This window comes from Telopea speciosissima, chromosome 6 (genome assembly GCF_018873765.1).
Source record: "Telopea speciosissima isolate NSW1024214 ecotype Mountain lineage chromosome 6, Tspe_v1, whole genome shotgun sequence".
Lineage (NCBI taxonomy): Eukaryota > Viridiplantae > Streptophyta > Magnoliopsida > Proteales > Proteaceae > Telopea > Telopea speciosissima.
The window spans coordinates 67,103,894-67,131,237 of NC_057921.1; the positions used below are offsets into that span (position 1 = coordinate 67,103,894).

Below are 27,344 nucleotides of genomic sequence, written 5' to 3' on the forward strand. Positions count from 1 at the left end.
AAGATCGATCGATTTCAAATTAAAATGACTTTGGAAATAAACACAAAATTCCAAATTCGCGCATTTCAATCTCGAGCCAACACAAATTGGAAAACGATCGAGGAAGATAATCTGCAAGAAGCCAAGAATCCGTACCTTATTAAGACTGTTCCTCGTAGGATCGATCGCTTAATAATCAGATTGAAATCCGAGAACATTCTAATTTCTAAGCCAAAAAGATGGCAAACAAGACACCGAATCGAATCTGAGTCCCCGTTTCTTGTGATCTACAAGGGTGACGGGGAACAGAGAGACGCGGCGAGATCGAAGGTTTTCGATCATTGTTCATGAAACAATAAATTTTGGAACAGATTTAGGTTTTGAAACTTAAAAAAAAGAAAAAGAAAAAAAGAAGGATACGAAGAATAACGGAACGAGAGAGACTCTCTCTAAAGATGAGTAGAGTTGCTCTGTCAGGTTCGAAATTTTGGTGATCGATCGCCGATAGATAGAGCTAACGCCTATCGGTTTGTTACCTCTGCGCTGTGAAGACAAAAATGACGCCCTCATCATTAAAGTACCCCTCATTTTTAATTATATCTACGAAAATGCCATTTACTTCAATATAACTTCTAGTTTTAGGTTAAGGGGGGCTTAAATTAAATGGGCTGATAACAAAACCCAAAACCAGCCAATACAAGCCCATGAGTGAGCTGGGCTGAGTACCAGACCGCGCAGACTGGGCTGAATGTCACTATTAACATATTCATGGTCAAGAGACGAGACAACTTCTTAATCCCTGGGATCCGACCCTCCAATTAGGGACCCTTATCCCCTGAGGTTCGCTGACCGGTATGGTTGTATGGTTGCCCTCATAGGGAGGGCTGAAATGACTATTCCATCCCCTAACCGAACACACTGCCCGAGTGGAGTCCACCCCCTTTTATTAGAGGCACTAGGGAACCGTACCAGGCTGGGGAACCGTAGGTGATAAAAATTCTCCAATTAGACTACGAAAGAATTTTTGAACTTTGATAAATAGAGGACATGAATTGATGATGATACTCACAGTTCCAAAAATCCAAAATAATGAATGTCATTATTTAAATCTCGCCCCTTACTAACTAGAGTCTGAAACCTTATCTCAATCCAATCAGAGGGTTAGAATGTATGGATTAAGTGGTTCTCTTTTTCAACGTGAGTGAAAGAAAACTCAGTACTCTCAATTCAATCCGAGGGTTATAACCCGTGGATTAAGTGGTTCTTCTTTCACTGTGGGTGAAAAAAAACTCACTTTGTCATTAGTTTTTTTTTTTTTAAATAAATAAATAAACCAGTGAAAATATGAGGCGGATATTAGCCGCACTCTATTAATTTTGATATGTAATCAGTCCAAAGTTCAGACACCAAATAATAGATGCTTATCCATTGGTCAAAATGATCAAATCGATTTTTTGATAATTGTAGATATAGCCAACAATGAAGGAAATCTCGTTTCACTAGCAGTATACTGGAAAATAAAATGCCATGTGGTTACAATCAAACGTAAGGAGGACAGATCGGTTTCACAATGGTTTTTAATGATCAATTGAACAAAAATATTTTTGAACCTTAATAGTTTAGATCGAACAACGTTTATACACAGACAGAGAGAGAGAGAGAGAGAGAGAGAAACAATCGAACTTGAGCGTAGATCTATTGCAGAGTTCCTCGCTGACAGACTGTAGTTCGCCTTCGCCGGAGATCACTGGTGTGAGAGAGGAATAAATTATCTGCAGTTTTTCTTCCTCTAGTTAGGGTAAGTGTTTCGCCAATACTCGCACTTCTCCGCCTGGGACTCGCACTATGCCGCCTGGGACTCTCACTACGCTGCCTTTGCCGGAGGTTTCTCTTTGTCGGAGGAGTGAAGAGTGAGAGACAATGGAAATTCTTCATTTTCAGGAGGAGAGAGAGAGAGAGAGAGAGCTAATGAGTTTTTTGGGGAAATGAAAAAGTTTTTTCAAACCTTAACCGTTGTTTGATCACAGGCCACATGCCTAACATCAGGTAAGGGAACCGTAGGAATTGTTCGGTGTTAGAACCGTAGAGGATAAAAATTCAATATAAACCAAGTTAAATGCAACAGCAATAAGGATTTAATTTATTTATTTTTTTTTTTTCGTTTTTCACCATGGGTGAAGGGAGAATCTCTTCATGAATGTTGATTTGATGTTATGATTGGACTTTGAAAAGAATGAATGTTAACGTTTATTCTCGTACCTTATTACTAAATATCCAAAATACCCTTCTTCAATCCAATAGAGAGATCAATCTTGTGGATGAATATATTCTTTACTCCTCATGGGTTAACAAGGGAAATGTGGGTCTTTAATAATTTGAGAAATGCCATTAATTGTAGGCCTTAGATTTTTGGTGGACCCCAATGACATGGAGAAAATAAGGTCAAACCCATGTGGAGTACTGAGAATCTACTTAAAGGTACTTCACTTCACCTTCGAGCGCGATCCACTTCCCGTGTAATGGACTAATAATGGCTTTGCGCACTGAAATTATTGTAAAGCGCCCAAACCATACATGATTTTATGACCGTGTACAACTAATTTTGGTAGTTTTACTTCCCTTTCCTTTCCTCTAATCTTCATTGCTTAACCTGTTTTGTCCCAACAGTTGGACCAAAAATTAAAGTGTCTTTGGATTGGGTCTTTTCATTCACCTTCCCATCTAATTGTGTAAGGACCATTGACACACGATTTCAAGAGTTGCTATCAATCGGCAGAGATCAATCTTCAGATTTTGATGGATCCGAGAATATATCGATTCTGAGGCTGATTTGTTAGAATAACTTTGAGTTTTTCATGACACTCTAAACGAGTTCCATACGATAAACAAGAACACGATTGAATAATAAATATGAGAGAAACGATGTGTACATTGCACTTTAGTATTTAAGACCTTGAAGAATGTCCTCATACACGATCAAAATCTTTGGTTTGAATTTTCCACAATCTTCTTTTCCTACTAACAAATCTCAAAAATTTTATGGAAATAACAAAAAATGAGACCAAAAGACATCAACATTGTATTTATAATACAAAATCCTAATCCTTGTTCATCCCACTATAGAAAGGACTTAAAGTGGTCTCAAATTGGGTTTTATGCCCATGATCCACACCAATAAGTTAAGGTATAATTAATGGGGTGTTGTTCTCGTGCCTAGTGCGCATAGTGCTGCGCTAGGCAAGCACATGGATGGATAAGCAATGACTATCCCCTGCATTGAAAAATAAACCATCCATTGTTTGTGACAATTCTGAAGATAAACTTATGTAGATGATTCTTCCTCTATGACCTTAATTTCAGTCTCAGTTCCTTGTGAGGGTTCAAAATTGTTTATTCAAAAGAGTAACTACTCCTATTTCATCTCCATTCATCATAGACAAAAGACTTTCTGAAGTTGTGAGAACATGGTTTTCCTTCACCCACAACAAAGGAGGTATTCCTTCAAAAAGAGGGCTCCCCCACCCCCGACAGAGAGAGGAGTCATGTGGGCACGTAAATAAGTTATTGTCACACTGATGTACATCTTATGGTACTTTGGTTAGCACTTTAACGTGTACTTCTATCACAGATGAATTAATTGAATCCGCCTCCTTTTTCTCATCTGTGAATTATATAGGTAAGATAATTATTACAAAGATTATTGGATGGGATTTCCTCACAATAGGCTGGTCCCGGATTCCTATCTTGTTGTATGCTCTTTAAAGAATTTTCTCGATTCATGTTTAAAAGAATGTTTCATGGTTGCGTGTGACTCCTGTGCCCAAACATAGGAGCTCATAAAATTACCAACCAATCCTGCCTAAAATAAAAAATCTCATCCGTATTGATGCCCTTGCAGTCGTTCTCATTGCCCCACGATCAAACAGTGATCTCTTGCCCATAAAATAATCCTTTAGATTTATCATATGTCAAATTTAATAGTTTATTTCAACCATATGATTTTTTGCTCCATTACATTTTAGAGTCCAAATTTTAGAAGAATAATTGGTCCTTTTAACCTTTATTTTGTACATTAAAAGTTTGAATTGAATGAAACTTAACATATAATTAAAAGATGAAAAATATAGAAATAAAATATTACATAAACATACATAAACCTTTTTATTAAAATAATACTATCACAAAATGAATTGTTTATTAAGTAAATTTCAAATTTTATTTTACATGATCAAAAGTTTGAAAATATTTATGATCTAACATGTAAAGACGAAAAGTGATCATATAACTATTAACTGCCAACAACTATTGGTATATGGCATAGTCTCATTAATTGCCAAGGGTACGTAGTGAGATATTTTGGTAGCACAGCCACACAGTGTCATGACAGTGATAAGGAAACTTAAAAAAAAAAAAAAAAAAAAACAACTAAATATAGATTGAGAGAAAGAACATTAATCGGTGCTGTGTGTGGGCATGTATCTGTGCCCAGATAAAGCCCAGTGTGAAAAGACCGTCATACCTCTTAAAAAGATGGAAAGATTCAGAGGTGCGACAGTCTTTTCGCATCGGGCTATGTCTGGGGCCTGGGCACAGATACATGCCCACACACAACACTGATTAGCGTTCCTTCTTCCAGATAGATTATGGAGAGTAACTAAAAACTATGCTAAATAGTGGAATAAATCAATAATAAGTATTTTATTCCACATTATGAAAAAGTTTTGTTGAATGATCCTTAATGGTGGAATCTATAGATTTTTGCACACCTAATTGGCCATGTGGAATAGTGATTTGACAATCTTGACCTTTGGATATTTAGCTGAATGATAAACCTATCTAAATTGTACCATCAATAGGACCTTTTAATTTCCCTCATAATAACTAAATCTTTACCCCCAAAAAAAAAAAATTAACTAAAGCAATTTCAATCATGTGATATGCGCAAACATGGAAATGAATGAACAAATCTTCCCTCACATGGATTCTTAATTTTTTTTTTCTCTTACTTCAAAGTTTAAATATGTAGGTCTGTGTGAATGAATCTTATCTTTTTTTAGGACAACTATTAAGTGCACCGTGGAAATTCCTCCCTACAGTAAATGAGAAAATTATACCTTCCGGTTCCCCAAGTGCTTGTAATCAGGAGGGAGGAGGGTAAGGGAATCATTATTCTCTGCTGTTACAGCACGGTGCTGTACTGCATCATGCGATTTGCAAAGGCCATGTGGTACAACGGGGCCCACATGGCGCACATGGCCTCTGCAGCGCGGCACGATGCAATACAGCATCGTGCAATTACAACATAGAATAAAAATTTGAGGATAAGATGATCATTGCACCCTCCGTATTACAGGCACGGGGAAGTGGGCCGGACAAAGATCTACAGGAACTGTCCCTCCAAGTTTAATTACACATAATAAGGAGAGAGAGAGAGAGAGAGACATAATTTGATAAAGATCTTAATTTGATAAAGATAATTAAAATATTTGATATGCTTTCAAAGATACAGTAACCTGGCATCATATAGAGTGGCTGGCTATCAATCACAATTCATAACACCTTTAACTTTTCATACTTCACATTTAATGGCAGAATTGGAGTGGAACAGGAGCAGCAACAGAGAGAGAGAGAGTAAACCCTGATTGCAGAGGTCCATTTTTAATTCCATCCATGTAGCTTCGGTAGTACAAATCCAACTACATGGACTCGAATAACAGAAACTCTGGCGAATGCTCAGACGTCATCTCCGGCCAAAACTCGCCGCCTCCGCTCATCAACTCAGGCAACTCAATCTGACCCCAGAAATCATCTCCATCACTGTTGGGTTTATCGATCTTTTCCTTCTCCGACATTACCGATTTCGCCGCTGCAGCAGCTGCCCTTTGAATGTCCCTAGCGGCTGACGTGGAAGGCCGAGGAAGTAACTCAACCTCTTCAGGGAAATTAAGAAGAGCTTTACATCCTTTTAGGAAATAAGCAGCGACATCATAAGCCCTAGCGGCCATCTCAGGTGTGGGGAAAGAGCCAAGCCATATTCTGGACTTCTTCCTTGGTTCCCTGATTTCTGACACCCATTTTCCCCATCGTCTCTTCCTCACGCCTCTGTACACTAGATGCCTTGTACCTCCATCTCCGGCGTCGGAATTCCGTCTAGTCTCTGGCAATTTCTTCGTCGGAGGATAGGCAGGTGAGGTTTTCTCGTTCTCCATTGGAATGGAAGCGGAGAGGTAACAGTTGTGTTCTGTTCTGTAGTTTTCATTTTGGCGATTTGCGTAAAAAATTTATAGGGGTAAGGGGAATGAGTGAAATTACGATGATATCCTCTTATCGATTATCAAGGAGACAAGGATCTGTCCTTTCTGCTCTATAGCTAATAAATGATGTGGGCTTGGGCCGCTTGGCTGGAAAGTACACTGGACAATGAACTTACATCGACCCTATCCAAACATCCCCCAGTACTCGGAGAATTGAAGTAACTGGACCCCTAGGTATTAAAAAACGCTGAATCGGGATCTGGATCGGTCTCGGCCGATTCTGATTCTGATTTAGAATATGGTTTTAAAAAAGAGTATCGGATTGGATGTAAGGGCCAATTTGTATTTGTATCGACCATTCTCAATACCTACACCTATGCATTCTTGTGTCGACGGAACGAACCAATCTATATCGGCATACTAGTATCAATATTGGCCGAGACTGATACTTAAAACTATGATTAGGAATCGAGATCCTGCCCTAACCTTAGAAATGTAATAGGAATCAATTACTCTTATCAGCCAATCCTTAGGACTCCAAAAAACCTTGTGGTTTCCAGTGATGGGGTGTGGCGGTCAAACACGTAAGGGAAAACTATCTCCTCCAGTTCCTTGCCCAGCCCAGTTCCCCAGTGCTTGTAATAGGGGGGGACCCCACCTAAGCAGAGTGTTCGAACAAGGATAGGGTGGTCATTACGCCCCTTTATTATAGCACTGGGGAACTAGACCGGACAGAAATTGGAGGGGACAAAGATCCACGCATAAGTGGTAACAAGGTTTGTGAGTTGTGACCTTCGGTTATGTGAGGTTAGAAGGGTCACAAGTGGACGTGTTAGCACAGGATTTTGGTGAGATTTTTTAACCCATCTTTATAACTTTTTTGTTGGGATCTTTTCTTCATCAACGATCAATTATGTGGTTCAGCTTAGCCTGACTAGGGTTGGACTGGTTAAGAAATAAGATCCTCTCCTTGTGGCCACGTATACACATACGAATATACGATGGAGATCTCTTCTCTCTCTCTCATGGATTTAAATCATTGTATCGGTAATGATATCTTGATATCGGTCATCAGCCGTACTGTATCGGATCATCCATATTGGTTAGGTATTAGTATCGGTCATCGTTGTTATAATTACATATCGACCGATACGATCAGTCCGGTACCAATTCCTAAAACGATGCTCTCAGGGTTAAACTCCAGAATCGAGATCCAATCAATCTCGCTCAATTCGAATTTCCAACCCACTTAATCGGATCTTTTTTTTTTTTTTTGGGTGGAAAACACCTAATCAGATCTTACCCCATTAATAAAAAAGTTCAGAGAATAGTTTATTTGGGATGGGCTCATTTGATTGAGTTGACGTTTCATATAACCATATCCAACCCAAAAGAGTTTGGGCTTTAGTTGAAGCCTCATGTAACTGGATCCCATAGGCATATATAGACATATAGTACAAGTATTATGGTTATTTTTCTTCTATTTTTTTTTGGGGAAGCAGTTTTCTGTCTGAGAGTGTGGCCTACGTCAGCACTACCATGTGTCTATCTCTCTCCTCCTTAAAATAAGGAGGCAGAACTGTCTTTTCATACGGGGGAGGAGAGAGATAGACTCATGGGAGTACTGGTGTAGGACATATTCTCGAACAGAGTTCTTTCTTTTTCCCTTTTTTTTATGACAGTTAATTTTCTGAAACTAGATCCTCTCCAGCGTAAGGTAATGAGAGGTAATGGGGATCGCCCAGTGAGGCCTCTCTAGCTGACACCTGTGTTGGAGAGGATTCAAAGGCTGCAATAACTCCCTCCCACTTGTTGCCCAGTTATTTCTAACTTTCTATTTTCTATACTTGTTGTCTCCATTATTATTATTATTATTTTTTTGACATAAACGACGTGAGTTACAGATGCGCAAGTGTGCAATAAAATGAATTAAATCAAAGAGTGGGGATTCTTTCCAGTTACTTGGTACTCCAAGGACTATTAAAATTTAAAGATTGCAATGTCAAGAGGAAGAATAAGAAATCAAATTGCTTACTTGCAAAACCAATCTATTGAAGTTTTTGCAACTCGCTAACTCCGAACTGATGAGGCTTACAATTTGGTATTTAAATTACTCAAACACTATAACTACTCTACGATCAAATTGCTCACTTCCTAAAAATGAATTTGTTGAAGCCTTCACAACTCTGTTAGCCACGAACTGTTAAAACTTACAACTTAATGATAATGAATATCTATTAAAGCAAGCCAAAAAATATATTGCTGGATAAAAATCTACTTCACACTACTCCTAAGATAAAAAAAGAAAAAAAAATATTGATTTTTGGGTGCCCATTCTTCATCGTCAGCATTCCTTTTATAGTTGCCGTTGCGGCGTTGCCTGCTGGTAACCTCTTGTAGTTATCAGGAGGTTAAGTAAGTAACTTCCCATGATCTCCCATCTTCCTCATTGGTTGTAACCACCTCTAGGTTAGAGTATGAGCCTAACCAAAGCCGGTCTGTAGTGCCAGGAACTCAGAATTCCGATACCCACGTCCCCAGTTTTACACTATGGTTGCTTATAAGCCATGTCGCCCACCTCCCATCTCTGCGCTCTGCTGCCTTCCCTGTGTTTTTTGAAGAAGATGGTTGCAGGGAAAGTATTGGGAGGGCAAATTGAATAAGATGATGCTGGACAAATTGATAAGGATAAAATAGTCTTTTCCAAATTATAACTAACACAAGACTAACACCGTCAGTCAGAGGAGATCCAAGTGTAACTTCTGAAAATATAGGACGGAAAATTGTAATTAAGGTAAAGTACAGGGGAGGGGGATTAAATTTCCCCTAAATTTAAACTGAGAGCCTTATTAGTGATTCATGGTTGAATTACTTGGGCATTTGTGGGTTAATCTGTAGTGTCTTTTTTCATCAGAGTGGATAGCAGCTTGGGCCAAGTCTTTCCTCTTTCCGATGGTTGGGTAATGGGTTGATTGCCTGATTGATTGGGTTCATTTCATATAACTGCTTCTTTTTGTCTTGAGGGTTCTTAAGGATCCATCCTCAATTTGGGATTCTTCTTTGAAAATGTCTTCATCTTCAAATCTACAACCTGCCAAAGGTGGAAGAGGCAGTCATCAAAAAGCTATCTTGTCTCCGGCAATCTTATCTGAAGGTGGTAAGGGAAATTTGGAGCCTGATGAAAATGAGGACGAAGATGTAGATTTCAATCCTTTTTTGAAAGAAACCCTTTCATCTGAAGCATCTTCCAGTTTGAGTTCTGAAAACGAAGGTTTAGGTGGTGATGTGATTGATAATGTGACAAGCTCTTCTGCTCCCAATACTGCTAATTTCTCTTCAAAATTGACAAATCAGGTTCATGATTTTGCCAGTAGAGATTCCGAATATGATGAGGAAGTTGTCATGCAAACTAGGTTATCTCCTGAAAGATCCTGCGGGGATGAATCAGAAGTTGGCGTTCAAGAAAAACTAAAAAAGAGGAAATTGGCTGTGAGTTTTCAACAAGAAACAGAAGCTGTTACTGGAAAGGAGAATGCCTCAACTAGTGGAACTGATGCTATGAAAGAGGATTTGGCAGATCCAAGAAATCCCAGGACATCTGTTGTGGATTTAGATGAGGAAGATGCAATTTGTAGACGCACTAGGGCTCGCTATTCACTTGCCAATTTTACGCTTGATGAATTGGAAACTTTTCTTCAGGAATCAGATGACGATGCTGACCTTCGATATGCTGATGATGAGGAAGAATACAAGAAATTTCTTGCTGCTGTATTACAGGATGGGGATTGTGAAAGTCAGGCAATACAGGAGAATGAAAATTTTGTTGATGATGAAGAAAATGATGCAGATTTTGAGATAGAAATTGAAGAGGCATTAGAGAGTGACCTTGATGAAAACCAACCAGGTAAAGGCCAAAAGAATAAGCTTGAGGGAGTTGGTCGTCGACCTGAAACCAGGCAAAATAGACGCCAAAAAGCTTCAGTTCATGGGAAAAGGAATATATTGGGACTGGCCAAGAGGCCATTACGTCCTCTATTGCCATTCATGCCGAACTCACAACTGACCCCTTTTCCAGCTCTTGATTTACCAAGGGCAACGCCTGAGACTGGTCCACATTTATCTTCTTCCTCTGCCCAATCTGATTTAATAAATGGGTTTACACGGCATCAGATAGGCCAGTTGTATTGCTTAATACATGAACACATGCAACTTCTTATTCAGGTTTTTTCTCTCTGTGTGCTTGAACCTTCTCGTCAACACATTGCCAGTGAAGTCCAGAGAATGATTTCAGAGATGGTTCACAAACGTGATGAAGTATTAGCGTGGAGAAATGTGTCATATCCTGGTTTTTGTTTTCGTCCTCCATACATTCATTCATCAGTCTCAGATGAATTTCCCCAAATTTATCAGGGAGAGAACACTGTTGATTCATCTTTTGCATCCAATGCACAAAAAGAATGCCCTTCAACAAATAATATGATGCCAGTTCCTCATCGCGGTTCCCATTCCGATGGAAGGAGTTATGAGCAAGCTCAAGTTAACCAAGTGAATCCCCCTCAAACTGCCAAATCTTCTCTCTGGGTGCCTCTGATTATTGGCCCTGTACTTTCTGTTCTTGATGTTGCTCCACTGAAGTTAGTTGGCGGATATGTGGCTGAAGTTTCTACTGGTGAGTTTTGTAGATTAATATAAGCATCTATCCTTGTTTTTCCTAAGAAATGTGCTTGACCTCCATACATCTTAACTTTGGGTTGGAACTTTTTCTTTTTATTGAAACAGCTGTTCAGAAATATCAACAACGTCATGTTGAAGCTGTGTGTGCTAGTCCCTATGAAAAAGAACCTCTTTTCCCACTTCCTAGTTTTCCGCCAATGGCCGAATCTACTAGTGAAGTTCTTAGAGGAGCAACTTCCCAGGGTCCCAATACTTCTTCTTCTCCCGGTCCTCAGCAGCCTAAGAAGACATTGGCTGCCACACTTGTTGAAAGTACCAAGAAGCAATCTGTTGCTCTTGTCCAAAAGGACATTGTTAAGTTAGTGCAAAGATTTTTTCCATTGTTCAATTCAGCATTATTTCCACATAAGCCACCCCCAGTAGCTGTTGTAAATCGAGTGCTTTTTACTGATGCAGAGGATGAGTAAGTTGCATCCTTCTTGGTTTTTGGTTGCTTGGTGCCTTTTCAATTTCATTTGTTAATTTGGTACTTTATTGCTTGTTCCCATTGACACTGGAATATCTATTATTGATTTCGAAAATTTCCAATCTACCTTAGTTCATTCGGATAGGTTTTTGGAAAAGCACTTGTGGGCTGTAGCATTTATTTGATTGCAGTAATGCAGGTCCATATTGAATTCGGTATGTTGATTGATGGGGTTTAATTTTTTATCTAAATTTCGTTGTGACAAAGCACACTAACCTGTAGGACAGATTAATGGACAACAAGCCACAGGAACATAATCACAGTAAAGAAGAGTTATGTAAACAGACAGGCAAATGGAAGATGGAATAACTCATAAATCTACCATGGGATGGGGTTCAGAATATGGTCAAAGGCTGGTCCAAACCTTCTGTACTAGAGACTAGAATATCTTGAGAATCCAACGGTTAGGTGAAGAGTACTATGGGTGGACAGAAAATAGAAACTTTAGGAGACAGCAAAATAGTAAGTAAAAGGAACTTGAATAACTGCAGATCAACAACATAGTTTGGCTTCAAATTCTTATGTATCGAAGCTAATAAAGAAAGGAGTAAACTCGCCAATTTTGAACTCAATCACAGGGTTGAAACCAAAGTTTCAGAGGTGGCAATTTGTAGACAAAACTAAGGAGAAAATAAGAATCGCATGATGCTGCACCTTTGAGACTTCAACAGAAATTATTGATGAAATAGGGGAAGATCCTTTAGTAGCAATGACAGGACTGAGATTTATTTTCTACCTTCAAACAACAGTCTTACAGTCCACACAAGCTATGAGTATGACTGAAAAAATAGGAAGAACAAAAAGAAGAAGGAAAAGAAGGATATGGCTTGGTTTCCACCAAAACCTAGGTAAGGCTTCACCACCCACCACTCCAAGGTTTCTCCATCTTGGTTGCGCTTGATCCACCACAAGGTCATTCTGCATTGAAGAGACAAAATAAGTTGACTGTCCAAAAACGTGGGAGGGGTCTCCCTTCTCTTCTAATTATTAATTTGAGTAGATATTGTCCAAAAAAAAGAAAGTCTTGGCTACCTAGTAGCCTACAATAAAAAATAGAAACTTCCTAGGAGATCTAGTTACTATAACACAAAAGTATAATAATAACACCAAAATAGAAACTACGATGTTGCTAGTGACTTAGCAACTAAACCTGCTACGAAAAATAGGAACTAAATAGTAGCAAATCTAACATAATACTCAAGCAAGCATCTTTTAGAAGAACTCCTCTCCACTCAAGTCACATGGGCCCACACTCTTAATCCAATCTACTATATGCGCAGGCCATATTATGTACAGAATATTGACCTTAAAGTGAACCAGATTATGGGATTAATATGGACTGGTTTTAGCTAAACCGCGGGGGCTAGTTGGGCTGGTTCTTTCTCCTCCTATGATGGTCTGGTACTGCATCACCTTTTTTTTTTTTAATGGCTGTAAGAAATAGATCTTTCTTGCTACAAAACTGTGACTGAAAAATGGAAATCATTTGTAAACAGTGGCAAATGTGCATTTGCTTTTGCAGTAAACAGAAATGACTTTATTTACAAAGTTCTACAATAATTTCTTGGTACATAATCGATGTAATGCTATTGGACTCTAGAAATCATACCAGTTGAAACAATTCTTTTCTCATGAAAATATGTTTTAACCTAGAAAATACAATGAAGGGAGACAGGACAGCCCAAGGATGGGCAAAACCCATGAATATGGTTTTAGCCTAGAAAACACACTGCAGGGGGACAGGATAAGAATGGGAAAAAAACTCAATAGGAAACAAAAAAGGATTCACTCTGTAGCAGTAATCTGGCATAGCCTATTCGTCCATCCCAATATAGATGACCCCTTGTTATACTAAGCTGGCAAGGTGATCTTCAATTGCATGGAAATCTAGGGACCATTAGAATGAGATGCCTATATGAACCTAAACATCACCTACTTTAAAATGTGTGGCAAGCTTCAGCAGTGAGAAGCTTTGCTGCATCTACCCAGTACCCAATGGCTCTGTGGAATCAGCTGCCATGATCTGTCTCTTGAGAGTTGAGACCTAGTGATTGAATAACCTTAATCCTTGGATCAGGCAAACTTCTAACTTCTTATCTCATTTCTTCATTCCTCTTACTTTCCTTTCCCTTTGTGTGGATCTCAGTTTTCCTACTTTGTTTTGAAAGGATCCATGTAGCCGTCACCATTTAGTTGGGATAAGGCTGAGTTGTTGTTGTTGCAACCCCTTCCCACCACCTCATCCTAGTACTAGAACTTAGATGTTCAACACTGTATGTTGTTGGACTTTAGGAGGTTACAGTGATACTGAGTTTTGAACCATTGCCAATTTTGGTTTTTTAATGATGTGCAAGATGATCACTCCTCTTTGACTATGTCATTGTCAATGCTTTAATCTTTGCAACTTTCATTCTAATTTTATTGTTGTCAAGTGTCCTTAATTTTTCCTGATGCTATTTTGTGGTAAAAATAGAACTCTTTGTATTAAATTTATACTTCCTCTTCACTTTTTCTAAGTTCCATGTTGTGGCAGATTCCTGCCATAGATACTTTTAGTCTAGTACTTGGTGGTGAATTATTTGTTAAATGATATGGAGTTATGGACTTGTGTACAGATTACTTGCTTTGGGATTGATGGAATATAACACTGACTGGAAGGCAATTCAGCAACGGTTTCTTCCTTGCAAATCTAAGCATCAGGTTTTTAATGTTCTTGACTCTTTCCTGTTTCTAATTTTGGCATATTTGCTTCTTTTGTTGCATGCTCTAGTTTTGTTTGAGCTAATTGAGTTGTATACTTTTTTTGCTTTTATTCACTGTTTTTTCATGCTAAGTCTAATTCTTTTTTTTTTTCCACAAGTATATACATATATATATATTTTTCACCCAACAACAACAACAACTCAGCCTTATCCCAACTAAATGGGGTTGGCTACATGGACCCTAAAGAAGACAAGATAATAAAGATAAAGGAAAAGACAAGGAACAAAACAACAACCACAACAAATCAGTCTTATACACAGTAACTGGGGTCAGTAATGCGGATGTTATTTTTCACCCATTTATTTTATTAATTCCTTGGTGGTTTCTTAGTTGCTCCATTAGTTATGTTGGTATCTTTATGCCCTTCTGAAGAAAATACCTACTATGTAAATTGACTAAAAAATCAAACATATCCTCTTTTATTTCTGAAAACAGCAACAAGATGATTCTTGTTATCCTTGATTAGAAATCATCCTTTTCTTGTTATCTTGTGCTAATTTGCTGGCCAGTGTGCTTATTGTGTTGTTAATTCTGAGATATCTTGGCAAATGATATAACTTTCTTGCACCATAATGTGACAAGAGAACGAACTTTATTCACAACCCCTGCGTGCTGACCATCTATTGTTTGGTCAAGTAATAGAATGCTGACTTGATAATTAGGTGAGGTACAGTTGTCTCCATTGAGATTATGCCTATTACATATCTGCAATTAGGAAAAGTATATTCATTGATGCAATTCTTTTGGCCATATTCTTATCTCATGGAACTATTAGTGTTAAACATGGTTGTCCATATTCCTGCTTGTTATCTCATAACGATTCTAATGTTGGATTCAGGATTGATAAATTTGACAGGTTCTGATCTTCTTAAGAATTAGCATAATTGATCCATTGTTTTTCATTTGACATGATTGATGTGTTTGACTTTGACAACGAATTACATTTGCAACTAAGTTTAGGGGAAGTTATTTTTGCCCTGTTTTTTCTGGGAGCAGCAGTTATGGGAAGCAATTATGTCCTGGGACTAAAAATATTGTGTTTTGTCTATTGGTGATTGACAGAAAGATTCTAATTTTTCTGTGGTACTTTTTTTAAAGATTTTTGTTAGGCAGAAGAATCGCTGTTCTTCTAAAGCGCCTGAAAACCCAATAAAGGTACATTCAGTCTCTCACGCTTTTGGTTTTACCATTTGGTTCTCATTTCCAGAAGTATTTCCTTGTTTATTGTGTGTGTTGTACATCAAAATAATGTTTTATTTATTATTCCTTATTTTTTTCCCAAAATTGCTCAGAATAGATAGTAATTTGTCAAATTCCATATATATGGACTATCCGGTTGATGGTCCATCTTGTGGAATGTGGTTACTGATTGGATGTACCTAAGCACTCAATCAGATTTTGTACTTCTAAGCAGGCAGTTAGAAAATGGTAAATGTTCCAAAATTTTGATGTTAATTGGTTTCTTACTGGTTTGAGTTGGGAAACATTCAGTCTTTGATTACATCGTCTTTATTGATGAACAGTTACACAAGGTAGTGAATCTGGGTGCTGTTAATTATATCATACAGGCATTGGGTTTATAACATCATTTCTCTTTCTTATAAACCTAGTAAATCTGCTTGGTTCCTTCATGCAGGCAGTTCGGCGTATGAAGACTTCTCCTTTGACTGCTGAAGAGAAGGCACGCATTCATGAGGTGACTTGATTGGTGTATCTTTCTGGTTTCCACCTCCACTCAAATGTAATTCATATGATAGCCACTTAAATGTTCCATTTCGCTGAATAATTCCAGGGACTTAGGGTCTTCAAGCTTGATTGGAAGTCCATATGGAAATTTATTGTTCCATATAGGGATCCATCTTTACTACCCCGGCAATGGCGTGTTGCTCTTGGAACACAGAAGTCATATAAAAGTGATGCAGCTAAAAAAGAGAAGAGGAGATTATATGAATCCATGAGAAGAAATTCTAAAGCTGCAGGAATTGCCTGTTGCCAAATTGCGTCAGAGGAGGTAAGTTCATTTCTTGGTGATGGCTTCAGAGCCTGTAGTGCCCCCTCCAATTCCTCCCAGTTTACTTATATCAACTTGACAGGGTGACAGATATTCTCTTGGTTATGGATTAAATGTGTCAGCCTGTCGGATAGGGTTAAGCTGTATCTGGAGAAATTTGTATGAAGAACCCTTAGAAGGTGTAAATTGTATTAAAAAGATTAAACATTCTTAGAAAGCCCAGGCTTAGATGTATACCCATAGCAACGACACCCACACTTGTATCCTTGCTCAAGGTTTGCTTGTCATTTTAATTACCTTAGTGCTTATCTTAAGTGCAGGATTATCCAGTTGATAATGCTTATGGAGGGAATAACAGTGGAGATGATAATGTGGATGATGATGAAGCTTATGTACACGAGGCTTTCTTAGCTGATTGCAGACCTGGAAACTCTAGTCTCATATATTCTGAACTTCCACAATCAAGCTTTAGCAAAGGAAACAAATCTGGTGTTGGTGATGGGTATGGAGAAACTCAATCCAGCCATGGTCACATGCATGAAGTTTTGCCTTCTTCAATTTACTCTCAACATCTACAGAATACATCTTATTTTAGTAGTTACAGATATAATTCCTCGAACATTATGCTCTCCAATCAGCTGGCGTCCGATCTGGTCTCCAAATCAGCAAAAAAGCAAGTCCATTTGCGACCATACCGAGTTCGTAGAAGTAATTCTCTCCAGTTGGTCAAGTTGGCACCTGACTTACCTACTGTTAATCTTCCTCCATCTGTTCGTGTGATCTCTCAATCAGCTTTCAGAAGTTACTGCTCTGGATCATCTTCTTTTACCAAGACTTATACTGCTGGAGGTGGTGGTGGGAGTGGACATGCTGCTGGAACAGAAGATCAAGTTGCAAGACTTAATATAGCAAGATCGGGTACCACTCATTCAATAAATGCTGGAAAGAACAAATCTTTTCCCATTAATCACAATACTGCGAATCCTTGTTCAAAAGTCTCTGGCCTACCTGTAGATCAACATGTTGCAGGGGAAAAACGTGGTGAGCTGGATCTTCAGATGCATCCATTACTGTTTCAGGCCCCTGAAGATGGCTGTTTTCCATATTACCCTTTGAACTGTGGTGCCACCTCTGGCACTTTGAGTTTGTTACCTGGGAATCAGCTTCAAGCAAATTTTGCTCTCTTCTGTAAGCCTCAATCTGTGGGTCAAATCCCCTCCACCCCTGGTACTATTGAATTCCACCCACTCTTGCAAAAAGCAGATGATGTTAGCACTGATTCTGTTCCTGCATTACCAGCTTGTCACCAATCTGTTGATCTGGAATCACTTCATGGCCACTGTGCTCAACCTCAGCATCCAGACACTTCTGTTCTGACTGAGCCACAGGTCAGTAGTGGTCTATCTGCTTGTTGTACCAGACATGTTTGGCCTGCTAGCCCTTCTGATAAGAATAGTGAATTGGATTTGGAAATTCACCTGAGTTCTACATCAAGGAAGGAGAAAGTTATAGGAAACAGAGCTATCACAGAACATAATTCTAATGATCTAGAAATCAGTGGAGCAGAATGTGGAACTACAATGGGAAATCAAAGGTCTAATGGACCATCTTACCGAGATAGTAGCCCACATTACCATGCTGTTTCTGTTGCTTCCAAATACAGCAATAAAGAAAGCCCTCAAGGTGCTTGTCCCATGGTTCTGGCAAGCAGTAGCCTAAGTGGATGTGCTGAAGATATCACAGGGCAGCGGTCTCCTCAGGAGATTGTGATGGAACAGGAAGAATTAAGTGACTCTGATGAAGAAGTTGGAGAAAATGTAGAGTTTGAATGTGAAGAGATGGCTGACTCTGATGGGGAAGGATCGGACTTTGAACAGTTCGTCAACTTACATAATAAGGTACATCTTTTCCTTCTAATTTTCAAAAAACAAAAATATTTTTCATTAATGTGAATGGACTATTTGCAAAAAATTGACATCCAAATCCACGAAAAGAACTGTAAGCCATACAAAAGTAACCAAAGCGACCCTATGATAACCATATAGTTAGAATCCAAAAGCCAACCAAAAAGGTTCTTAGGAGACAAGCTGTTGGGTCTTAGGATTCAATCAATCTCCAATGCATGTTCCCAAAAGCGGTTCTTTCCACATCAGCAAATTTCAGTAGATGTAAATAGCCAAAGTCCCAACCCCCCCCCCCCCCAAAAAAAAATAATAATAATAATAATAATAATAAAAAATAAATAAATCTGGTGCATGTATGTAGCTTTTTATACTTGATCTGTTTTTGTTTTGTGATTTGTTGGGGTTTGATGCCCGTTCCTGTCAAATGTTATTTAACTGAACTTCCATAATGTGCCCAAGCATCTTCTTGATTTAATATTGTGGTTGACTGGTTTCTTCCTTCATCTTTGGTTATGTGTGACAAAACCTATTTTAGATCAGAACAATCTAATATTTTTCATTAATGTGAATGGACTATTTGCAAAAAATTGACATCCAAATCCACAAAAAGAACTGTAAGCCATACAAAAGTAACCAAAGCAACCCTATGATAACCATATAGTTAGAATCCAAAAGCCAACCAAAAAGGTTCTTAGGAGACAAGCTGTTGGGTCTTAGGATTCAATCAATCTCCAATGCATGTTCCCAAAAGCGGTTCTTTGCACATCAGCAAATTTCAGTAGATGTAAATAGCCAAAGTACCAGCCCCCACCCCCCCCCCCCCCCAAAAAAAAAAATCTCTGATGCATGTACGTAGCTTTTTATACTTGATCTGTTTTTGTTTTGTGATTTGTTGGGGTCTGATGCCCGTTCCTGTCAAATGTTATTTAACTGGACTTCCATAATGTGCCCAAGCATCTTCTTGATTTGATATTGTGGTTGACTGGTTTCTTCCTTCATCTTTGGTTGTGTGTGACAAAACCTATTTGAGGTCAGAACAATCTAATACAACATCAAGGGAACACTACCTGACTTTGAACTGGGTGGTTACTGGGTTCCTTTGAATAAGTATTGGGTTTGAGTTGATTTTGGGTTGGGCCTGGTGGAGTTAGAAAATGCTTAAGCCTGTACAATCTGAGCTCAAAATATTGGATATATTACGAGTGTCCAACCATAAGGTGGTATAGAACCAGGATGGGTTTGGTCAAGTTAGGAAGTCAGATCTGGAAATAACAGATTTTGCAGCTATTTTCAAGTTTGATGACATTCTTATTTTCTTTCAGTGTGTACCTTTTCAGCTATTTGAACTTTCTGTTAAAAAATTTGTATTTTGTTAATTATGTTTTCCACTTTTCAATAGGAGGCCCCTTCTGCTGTGGTGGAGGAAGATGTTTCCAATGCTGATCATGACAGCGAGCAAGGTCTGCAGACAGATGATGCCCATGACACTGAGGGTGATACTCGTTCCTGTAAATCAGGATTATCAAACAAAGAGGGAGATGCCTCCTCGAAGAGTGCATTGCTTTTAAGTCTAGATTCACAGACCCTAGGACAATCCACTTGTTCAAAGCCTAAATCCAGAGGTAGTGGAAAAGGGGATGATCAAATTGGTAGAAGTTATTCTCAGAATGGGCTTCCGCCTCGTCCCAGCAGATCTTGCAAGAGAGTGACACCAAACTCAAGTACAGAACTGCACCATCTGGACATGCCAAAACAGCAAAGTGTAGGCAGTGTTGAAGGTACTGTTGGTTTTACCCCAGGGACGAAACCTAGAAAGCGTGCGTCCAGAAGTAATTATACAAAGGGTAACTCTAATTGCGTTAGTAGTGATAACACAGTTTATCGCCGACCTGATGATGGTTTTCCAAAGGTAGAAGATGATGTGAGGATTTCCACTCCTATGAGTTCCAATGCTTTGCACACTGGAGGCAGTACTGGGGCTCAAGGCCTCAGGGAGGTATTGGAATCCAAGCCTCAATTGTAATTTCTTCTTAGTCCCTACCCACCCCCCTCTTACTTTTCTTCTTCTTTAGATGTAAATATGGGATCTCATCAAAATGGGGGAGATAAGTTCAAATGATCTAAAAATCCTAACTTTGATTTCGCATGTTTCAAAGCGACTCAACAGGGTTAGCTCAGTCTTAAATGCTCCGCTGTACTTTTGGACATTTTAGTGGTTCCATTCTAAGGGTCTGAAAGGAACTGGGCCTGTTCTGTGCTTCTACCCATTACCCATTTATAAAGAAAACCGGCTTTTTGTGTGTCTTTTTTCTTTTCTTTTTTGTGGTTTGGGGTGGTTGGGATGGGGGGAACGTTTTAAGTTTACTCTGATATACTTATGAGTTGGTTTTTTTGTTGGGTGGACTGAGTTTCTCTTCACCCATACCCATTAACCAAGGGGTGGGAGAGGGTGGGAATCCAGCGCCTAGGGAGTGCCCAGGGGATATCCAAGGGTTGGTCTGGGCTGTGCTGCACACATCCCGGTGTGTGCCCAGTCAGCCATCAGGATGTGTGTGTCACTGCCCCACGGTTGGATGCCCCCTGGGCACTCCTTTGGCGCTGGGCTCCCTGGAGGAGCTCAATCTGTATTTTGGAACATACAAAACCCCTAGGAGGGGTTTGTGAACCCTAGGATGGCGGGTGACCCATCCTCTATGGGTAGAGGAAAACTTTGTCCAATATACTTATGAGATATGATGTGGGAATTGGGAAGTGTAGTAGTGAGATCCGGGTGATGTGTATTGGTTTTGTTGTACCTTGCCAATCTTGATACCATGTCAATACCGTATCGGTGATTATGGTACGAACAAGGGGTAAAATGGTCAAAAAACTTATCTTTATAGGAGGATCAGGGGCAAATTTGCCCGATACGGTTGATCCATGTCGATACCAATCCGATATCATATCGGTTTTTGAGTTGACCAATGCCCATTCTGATACCGAGCACTAAAACCATGATTGGGGGGCATTGATTTGAGCCTTTTTAGGTTGCAGTAGGGATGTAGCATGCAGACGGTAAAGCCTAGGATGGTATTGTGAAACTTCACCGCAAACTGAAGGAAAACTCTCTTAAGGAAGGACCAAGTTTTCTTAAGCCACGATGAAGGGTTTCAGAAGCGGATTCAGATCCTCTACTGCCGAGCTGCCCGGAAGGACGGTGCTGTCGAGACATAGCAAGGCAAGGAATGACCGACTTACCCCTGCCCGAGCGCCTTGCCCGAGCAGGGGTAAGGCGGTCATTCACCGCCTCGTTGTGTCTCGGCAGTAGGGTCTTGCCGGGCAGCTCAGCAGTAGAGGATCCAAATTCTTCAGATGCACGCTTAAAGGGGTATGAGGAGGATATTTTAAAGGTAAAAGTGGATTTAGAGGTGATTTGGATTCAGACCCATCCTTCAAGTTGGAGAGAGCGGGGTGTCGTCAATTTTGTTTCCTTGACATATTGCTTTTTTTTTTTTTTTGGTAGAAAGATACTTTATTGAAGAGGACGGACAAAGCTCCTGTCGTCTACCATAGAAGAGGTAGCTAGGCAGGGATCGGAATTTGGCCAAACAGTCCGCTCCGTAACCACTGAGGGTTTTGCAGGGATCATGGTTAACCGGTGTCGGATAGGCTAATTTATATCAGTATTGATGGAGACCGATATCGATTCTTGTCCGCTCCTGTATCAGTTGGTCGTTATAGACAAGGGTAAAAATGTTTTAAAAAAAATCTTTTTTTTTGTTGAAACAAATAGGGGTAAACTTGACTAATCCTTATCGATCCCAATAAGGATATTGATTACTAAAACCTTGGTAGGACTTAGGAGGCGGGGCCAAGGGGTTATGGGAGATCCAATGTGGCAAAAGGGTTAAGGGAATCTAAAAGTTGGAATGGAATCGAACATGTTATCATCTCCTGTTACAGCATGGTGCTGTACTGCATTGTGCAACGTTGTAGAGGCCATGTGGTACAGCGGGCCCCACATGGCGCACATGGCCTCTGCGGCGTTGCACGATGCAGTACAGCACCGTGCTGTTACAACATAGGGTAAAAATTCGAGGTAACTTATAGACCTAGTTTTTGTAAAGATTGTGTACCTCAAGTATAAAAAAAAAACCGAGTTTTCCTTCCTTGAGATGGATGGCCATCATTGCACTTGAATGCTTTTTATATGTGAAAAAATAGATAAAGGGCCGTACACAGTGCACAAGGCTCCCGCATTTCGCAGGGTCTGGGAGAGGTAGATGGTAGGCAACCATTTTAAAGGACCATTATAAAAATAGACAAGACCTGATAAACATCTTGAAATCGATAACAGACCAAACACCTTATCCATGTGGTCTGATATAGGGGTGTCAATTCCAGGCCCGGCCCGGCAGCCCCGACTGAGCCCGCCCGGTTAAAGCCCGACCCGATCCAGGCCGATTACTAAATGTGCCGGGCCTAGGCCCGACATGTTTAGTAATATGGTGGTCTCGATGTGAGGTCCTAGCCCGTTGGGCGCCCGACCAAACCGATCGATTTCAGGCCCGACCTAGACCGACTGGTTACAACCCAACCCAGCCCGACCCTTTAACTTATAAACTTCCCCTCCCCTTCCCTCCAAATTTCCTATTTGTGTTTGTTTCTTTGTTGGTTTTTGACATTTATTGGTTAGATACACTAACGTAGGTGAAATGAGGCTTACTTTTTAGTTTTTAGACCTTACTTTGTTAGATATGCTTCTATTTGGTGTTGTGCTGCAATTTTTTTTCCCCTCTACTTACTTTGTTAGATGTGCCTTCTATTCAGTGTTGTGCTGCTATTTTTTTTCCTTCTACTTACTTTGTTAGATGTGCTTCTATTCAGTTTTGTGCTACTATTTTAGTAGAGATAAGCTTTATTTGACTTTAAGTTGAGGTGTACCGTGACTGCCCAACGGTGTGATGGCTTGAAATTAAAATTCTGGTTGCATATCAATTAGTAAACCCACACCGATTAAAAACCGTTTAGAGTTAAACGGCTCACTAGCCCGTTTTGAGCCCGATTTAGGCCCGTTTAACCCGAATAAGGTTGCCCCGATTAAAGACCGAACACCGACCGACCGAAATAAAATCGTACCATGTCCGCTCAAGACAAGCCCGAATGCCTAAAAGGTCAGACACGGTACAGCCTATAAAATTGGTGAGGCCCGGCTAGGCCCGACCAAGACCGACCGAGCCTGACCGGTTGACACCCCTAGTCTGATATATAAATAGAAATCCATTCACCATGGGGCTTTAAATGCGCATGAAAGGATAAAAAGTGTTTTGGAGAACATAATAAAACTCTACAAGATTTTGTGAATCCTAAGATTATGTGGTGAAGAGAAACTTTCTCCTATAAATAAAACCAAAAAATTATCAAACCTGCCGTTAGAGACTATATTGTTCTCACTTCATTGATAAAAGAAGGAATTTTATTGAAAACCTCTTGACATTCGGGAATAGACAACCAAAAACATTTGGAAGAAAAAAAAAAAAAGGTAACAAAAAAGGAAGGAAAGAAGGGAGATTTAGATGCACATTAATCCGCTGCTGTACTCATCATGCGACACTGTAGATGCCATGTGTGCACAACAGGCTCCACATAACACACATGGCATCTGCAACACCGCATGATGAGTACAACAATGCCACAATTACACTAGCGGACAAAAATCCAGGATTCAGGTAGGCTAGGGCAAGGCATAATTGTGAAGGCCATAGCTCTTCGGGTTGGTGCGCCACCCACTGCCCACCAACATGTATTATTGATCTGCTTCACCTATTTTTGCTGACTTTTAATGTTCGGAGTAGTTCTAATGTCTGACCTCATAAATAGCTTCATTTGGAACATTTCGAACGAGAGACCATTTCGCCCGAGAGACCTAATCACACGTTTAAGAGATAGTGAAATGACACGTGTGTGAATAATCCCACGAAATCGACATGAACTGTTTGAAATTAACTTTTGGATTTTGGACCATTTCACAATGACGACTTTTTCACACGTATTAGAGTTAGTGGGACACGTGTGCGAATAACCCCACTCAAATCCACATGAACTGCCTAACATTTGGACCCCTTCCTTCCTTCCACGTAAGGGTTTCAAAACAAAAATCATTTATTAAACATTAATAAAGGTATCAAAAACAAACAAACTGAAATCGTTTATTAAAACCGACTGTTTAAATTTGTAACCATAAATCATTTATTAAATGGTACGATTTTGATTTAAAAAAATCAAGCTATTTTAAAAATGAAAAATGGTTTAATAATAAGTTTCCACACACCTCATACTACCTCACTCGATTTTACCTTTTTAATCCACGATAAATCGTTTAAACTGATTAAATAAATCAGTGTGTATAAAATAAATATTAAAATATAAAAAATTTGATGAGAGAGAGTTTATACATGTTATAATTTATAAATATAAATTATAAATAAACACAATAAATGTTGAAGTGATATGAATAAAACAATTTAAAATAACTTAAAGCCGTTTAAACTGAAACACTCTAAAATTGGATAACAATTACTGTGTATTATTATACTCTGTATTAAAACCAAACCAGAAACGTCACACGAGTGGAATCTTCCTCATTCCCATATTTGATATCTTCCATTCTTCCCTTCCCTTAGCAGTTAAGTTAAAGAAGAGAGTGGACGGACCCCTTCTTCTAGAAAGAAAGACTCGAAATTTCTTTTTCCCATTCAAATGATTTTTTAGAATTTATTCATATTTAATAGAGGTGTTAAACGGTTGGTTCAGCCCAATCTTCATTTCAATTTTTTTCATATATTATTTAAGGAAGAAAGAACACTATCTGGTTGTGTGCAGAATGCGACCCCTACACCTAGATATTGGATCATACGAAATGACCACCGCATGAATAATTCACAATTGATTCTAATTCAAATCCATTGATTTGACCAATCCGATTCTAATTTTTGAAACATGATTCAGTTGATTCATCCATCCATCCATCGATTATAGTTTCTTTTTTCTTTTTTTTTTTTGGTAAAAATCGATTATAGTTCGTTTCAATTGATCATTATCATCATCAATTCATCATCGTGATCATCATCAACAACTGGTCCTCCACAATCTCGACATGTGTAGAGTCATTTAGCTTTTTGGCCCTTGGGAGATGGATAGATTAGATACAGATTTTCAATAATTCGGCCCATGGGCCCTTGGGCCCATAAACCCAAAGTAAAGAAGGAAGACGAAACAAATACATCGTCGGTTCGTCCTTATCTGTCACACGTCTTCTAGAGAGACGCGGTTATGCCGTCACCGACGTGGGGCCCCTTTACTTACTCCACTTCTTGACTTCTAAAAATTATGAGAAATTAAAATCTAATTTTTCCTTTTCTTTCTCCTCCAACCCCTTTTTTTTAATGGATCTACACGCTATATTACCTCCTTCTTCCTCGAAATTTCCATCTCTCTTCTTCCTCTCCTATAACTGTTGAAGAAAGAATTACTTACTTTAAATCCATTTCTATACTCTCCTCTTTACCTCATCTTTCGATCCATTCCTTCATCTCTGATCAACTACCATAGTTATAGGCTTATAGCTATTTCAGAAATATAGATTAGAGATTACTTACAAGACTCACAAGATGGAGAACAATCAACAGTCGTTTTGGCAGTTCAGTGATCAGCTCCGGCTGCAATCGAATAACTTAGCTAATCTCTCAATCAACGACAGCATATGGGGAAACTCTTTCACGACGAAGAGGCCCGAAGAAAGGAGGAATTTTGATATCAGGGTCGGTGGTGATCGATCAGAGTCTACCAACACCAACGATTTAAAGCCGAGTAATGGGTCGGATTTTAATGGTTATGGCTGGAAGATGGGAAGAGGGTCGGACTTTAATGGGGTCAATGATGGCTGGAAGGTCGGTGGTGGATTTGATGGAGTTTTGAAGAACGTCGGTGTAAATGGCTACTTCGATAAGGGGATTTATCCAAAGCCTGTCATAGACAACAACAACAACAACAACAATAATGGCAGATTCAACATCAATCCTAACAGTAGCAGCGGCAGCAAAGGTAAGGGAATCAATAACAGCATCATCAAGAAAGAAGATGATCACGAGACCAAAAGTGGAAAGAAAAGTAACAACAACAATAATACCAATAGCAGCAGCAAGAACAGTGCAGACAAGAGATTTAAAACGCTTCCACCATCGGAGTCTCTGCCTCGTAACGAGACCATTGGTGGTTATATCTTTGTCTGCAACAACGATACTATGCAGGAAAATCTCAGAAGACTGCTTTTTGGTATGCCCTTTCTCTTTTCCCCTTTACTCTATGAGATTAGATCTAACCAGTTAAACAGAGTTTTATTTCCTTCTAACTGATATTGTTTTTGAATCTAGGTCTTCCTCCTCGATACCGAGATTCAGTGCGAGCTATAACCCCTGGATTGCCCCTCTTCCTGTACAACTACTCCACTCACCAAATGCATGGAATCTTTGAGGTTTGTATTCTTTTTCCCTAAAAAAATTGTTCAGGTTAACGTCTATAGGTTCTTTCTCTAACATCTACCCTTCCTTAATAATTGTTGGTTAGGCTGCGAGCTTTGGAGGAACTAATATCGATCCAACTGCTTGGGAGGACAAGAAGTGTCCTGGAGAATCGCGTTTCCCTGCTCAGGTATGAATTCGTAAACTCACCATGAACTCATGAAGTGTAATAAAAAGGAACTCATTTCTCATAATGTGATTTGACATCAACAGGTACGGGTGTTTACAAGAAAGAACTGTAATCCACTTGAGGAAGATGCATTCAGGCCGATCCTCCATCACTACGACGGCCCCAAGTTCCGCTTAGAACTCAGTGTGCCTGAGGTATACATAACTAATACGTTTTGAATAAAAATTTCCCATTTCCTTTCTCCCCTTCTTTAGATGGAGTATTTGAAATGTTGTTCTTGTTTGTATCAGGCAATTGGGCTCTTGGATATTTTTGCAGAGAACAATCCTTGAATGAGAAGCCGATAGACAGTACAGAGTACAGATACCTATGAAGATACAAGTATATGAAGAAAAGAAGAAACAAAAGAAAGAGATACAGTGTAAGGGGAAGCTTTGAATAATAAAATAATAACTTTGGCTTGCAGAGCACAGATTCTATAGAGAGATGAAAGCAACGAAAGGAAAGGAGAGGAGTCGCCAATCCCTTACATATATATATATAGA

The 27,344-nt window shown here is 39.3% G+C and overlaps 3 protein-coding genes across 5 annotated transcripts; 2 read left to right on the forward strand and 1 right to left on the reverse strand.

The window, feature by feature from the left end:
• Positions 1-5,407: 5,407 nt before the first annotated feature.
• LOC122664547 (B2 protein-like) lies at positions 5,408-27,192 on the forward strand. Of its 2 annotated transcripts, XM_043860405.1 has the most exons (7): positions 14,438-14,443; positions 19,535-19,538; positions 25,758-26,424; positions 26,523-26,623; positions 26,716-26,799; positions 26,883-26,993; positions 27,090-27,192. In XM_043860405.1, the coding sequence occupies exons 3-7, from the start codon at positions 25,761-25,763 to the stop codon at positions 27,129-27,131; spliced, it is 1,002 nt and encodes a 333-aa protein (XP_043716340.1). In that variant the 5' UTR covers positions 14,438-14,443; positions 19,535-19,538; positions 25,758-25,760; the 3' UTR covers positions 27,132-27,192. The 2 variants fall into 2 exon arrangements, with proteins under 2 accessions (XP_043716339.1, XP_043716340.1); XM_043860404.1 differs by lacking the exons at positions 14,438-14,443; positions 19,535-19,538 and adding an exon at positions 5,408-5,417 and having other exon boundaries at positions 25,734-26,424.
• LOC122666085 (ethylene-responsive transcription factor ERF023-like) lies at positions 5,604-6,188 on the reverse strand. The gene has a single exon (XM_043862193.1). The coding sequence runs from the start codon at positions 6,186-6,188 to the stop codon at positions 5,676-5,678; it is 513 nt and encodes a 170-aa protein (XP_043718128.1). The 3' UTR covers positions 5,604-5,675.
• Positions 9,253-20,257, forward strand: LOC122664544. Of its 2 annotated transcripts, XM_043860400.1 has the most exons (9): positions 9,253-10,902; positions 11,013-11,370; positions 14,049-14,133; positions 15,295-15,351; positions 15,833-15,892; positions 15,989-16,208; positions 16,526-17,821; positions 17,939-18,105; positions 19,511-20,257. In XM_043860400.1, the coding sequence occupies exons 1-9, from the start codon at positions 9,300-9,302 to the stop codon at positions 20,132-20,134; spliced, it is 4,470 nt and encodes a 1,489-aa protein (XP_043716335.1). In that variant the 5' UTR covers positions 9,253-9,299; the 3' UTR covers positions 20,135-20,257. The 2 variants fall into 2 exon arrangements, with proteins under 2 accessions (XP_043716335.1, XP_043716334.1); XM_043860399.1 differs by having other exon boundaries at positions 15,989-16,207; positions 16,528-18,105.
• Positions 27,193-27,344: the final 152 nt, after the last annotated feature.

Excerpts from the sequence above, each read along its gene's own strand:
- LOC122664547 (XM_043860404.1), top strand. The coding sequence starts at position 25,761 with ATGGAGAACAATCAACAGTCGTTTTGGCAGTTCAGTGATCAGCTCCGG. Across the intron at positions 26,624-26,715 it reads AAATGCATGGAATCTTTGAG|GCTGCGAGCTTTGGAGGAAC; the intron begins GTTTGTATTCTT and ends ATTGTTGGTTAG. Across the intron at positions 26,800-26,882 it reads AATCGCGTTTCCCTGCTCAG|GTACGGGTGTTTACAAGAAA; the intron begins GTATGAATTCGT and ends TGACATCAACAG.
- LOC122666085 (XM_043862193.1), bottom strand. The coding sequence starts at position 6,188 with ATGGAGAACGAGAAAACCTCACCTGCCTATCCTCCGACGAAGAAATTG.
- LOC122664544 (XM_043860399.1), top strand. The coding sequence starts at position 9,300 with ATGTCTTCATCTTCAAATCTACAACCTGCCAAAGGTGGAAGAGGCAGT. Across the intron at positions 10,903-11,012 it reads TGTGGCTGAAGTTTCTACTG|CTGTTCAGAAATATCAACAA; the intron begins GTGAGTTTTGTA and ends TTATTGAAACAG. Across the intron at positions 15,893-15,988 it reads AGAAGGCACGCATTCATGAG|GGACTTAGGGTCTTCAAGCT; the intron begins GTGACTTGATTG and ends GAATAATTCCAG.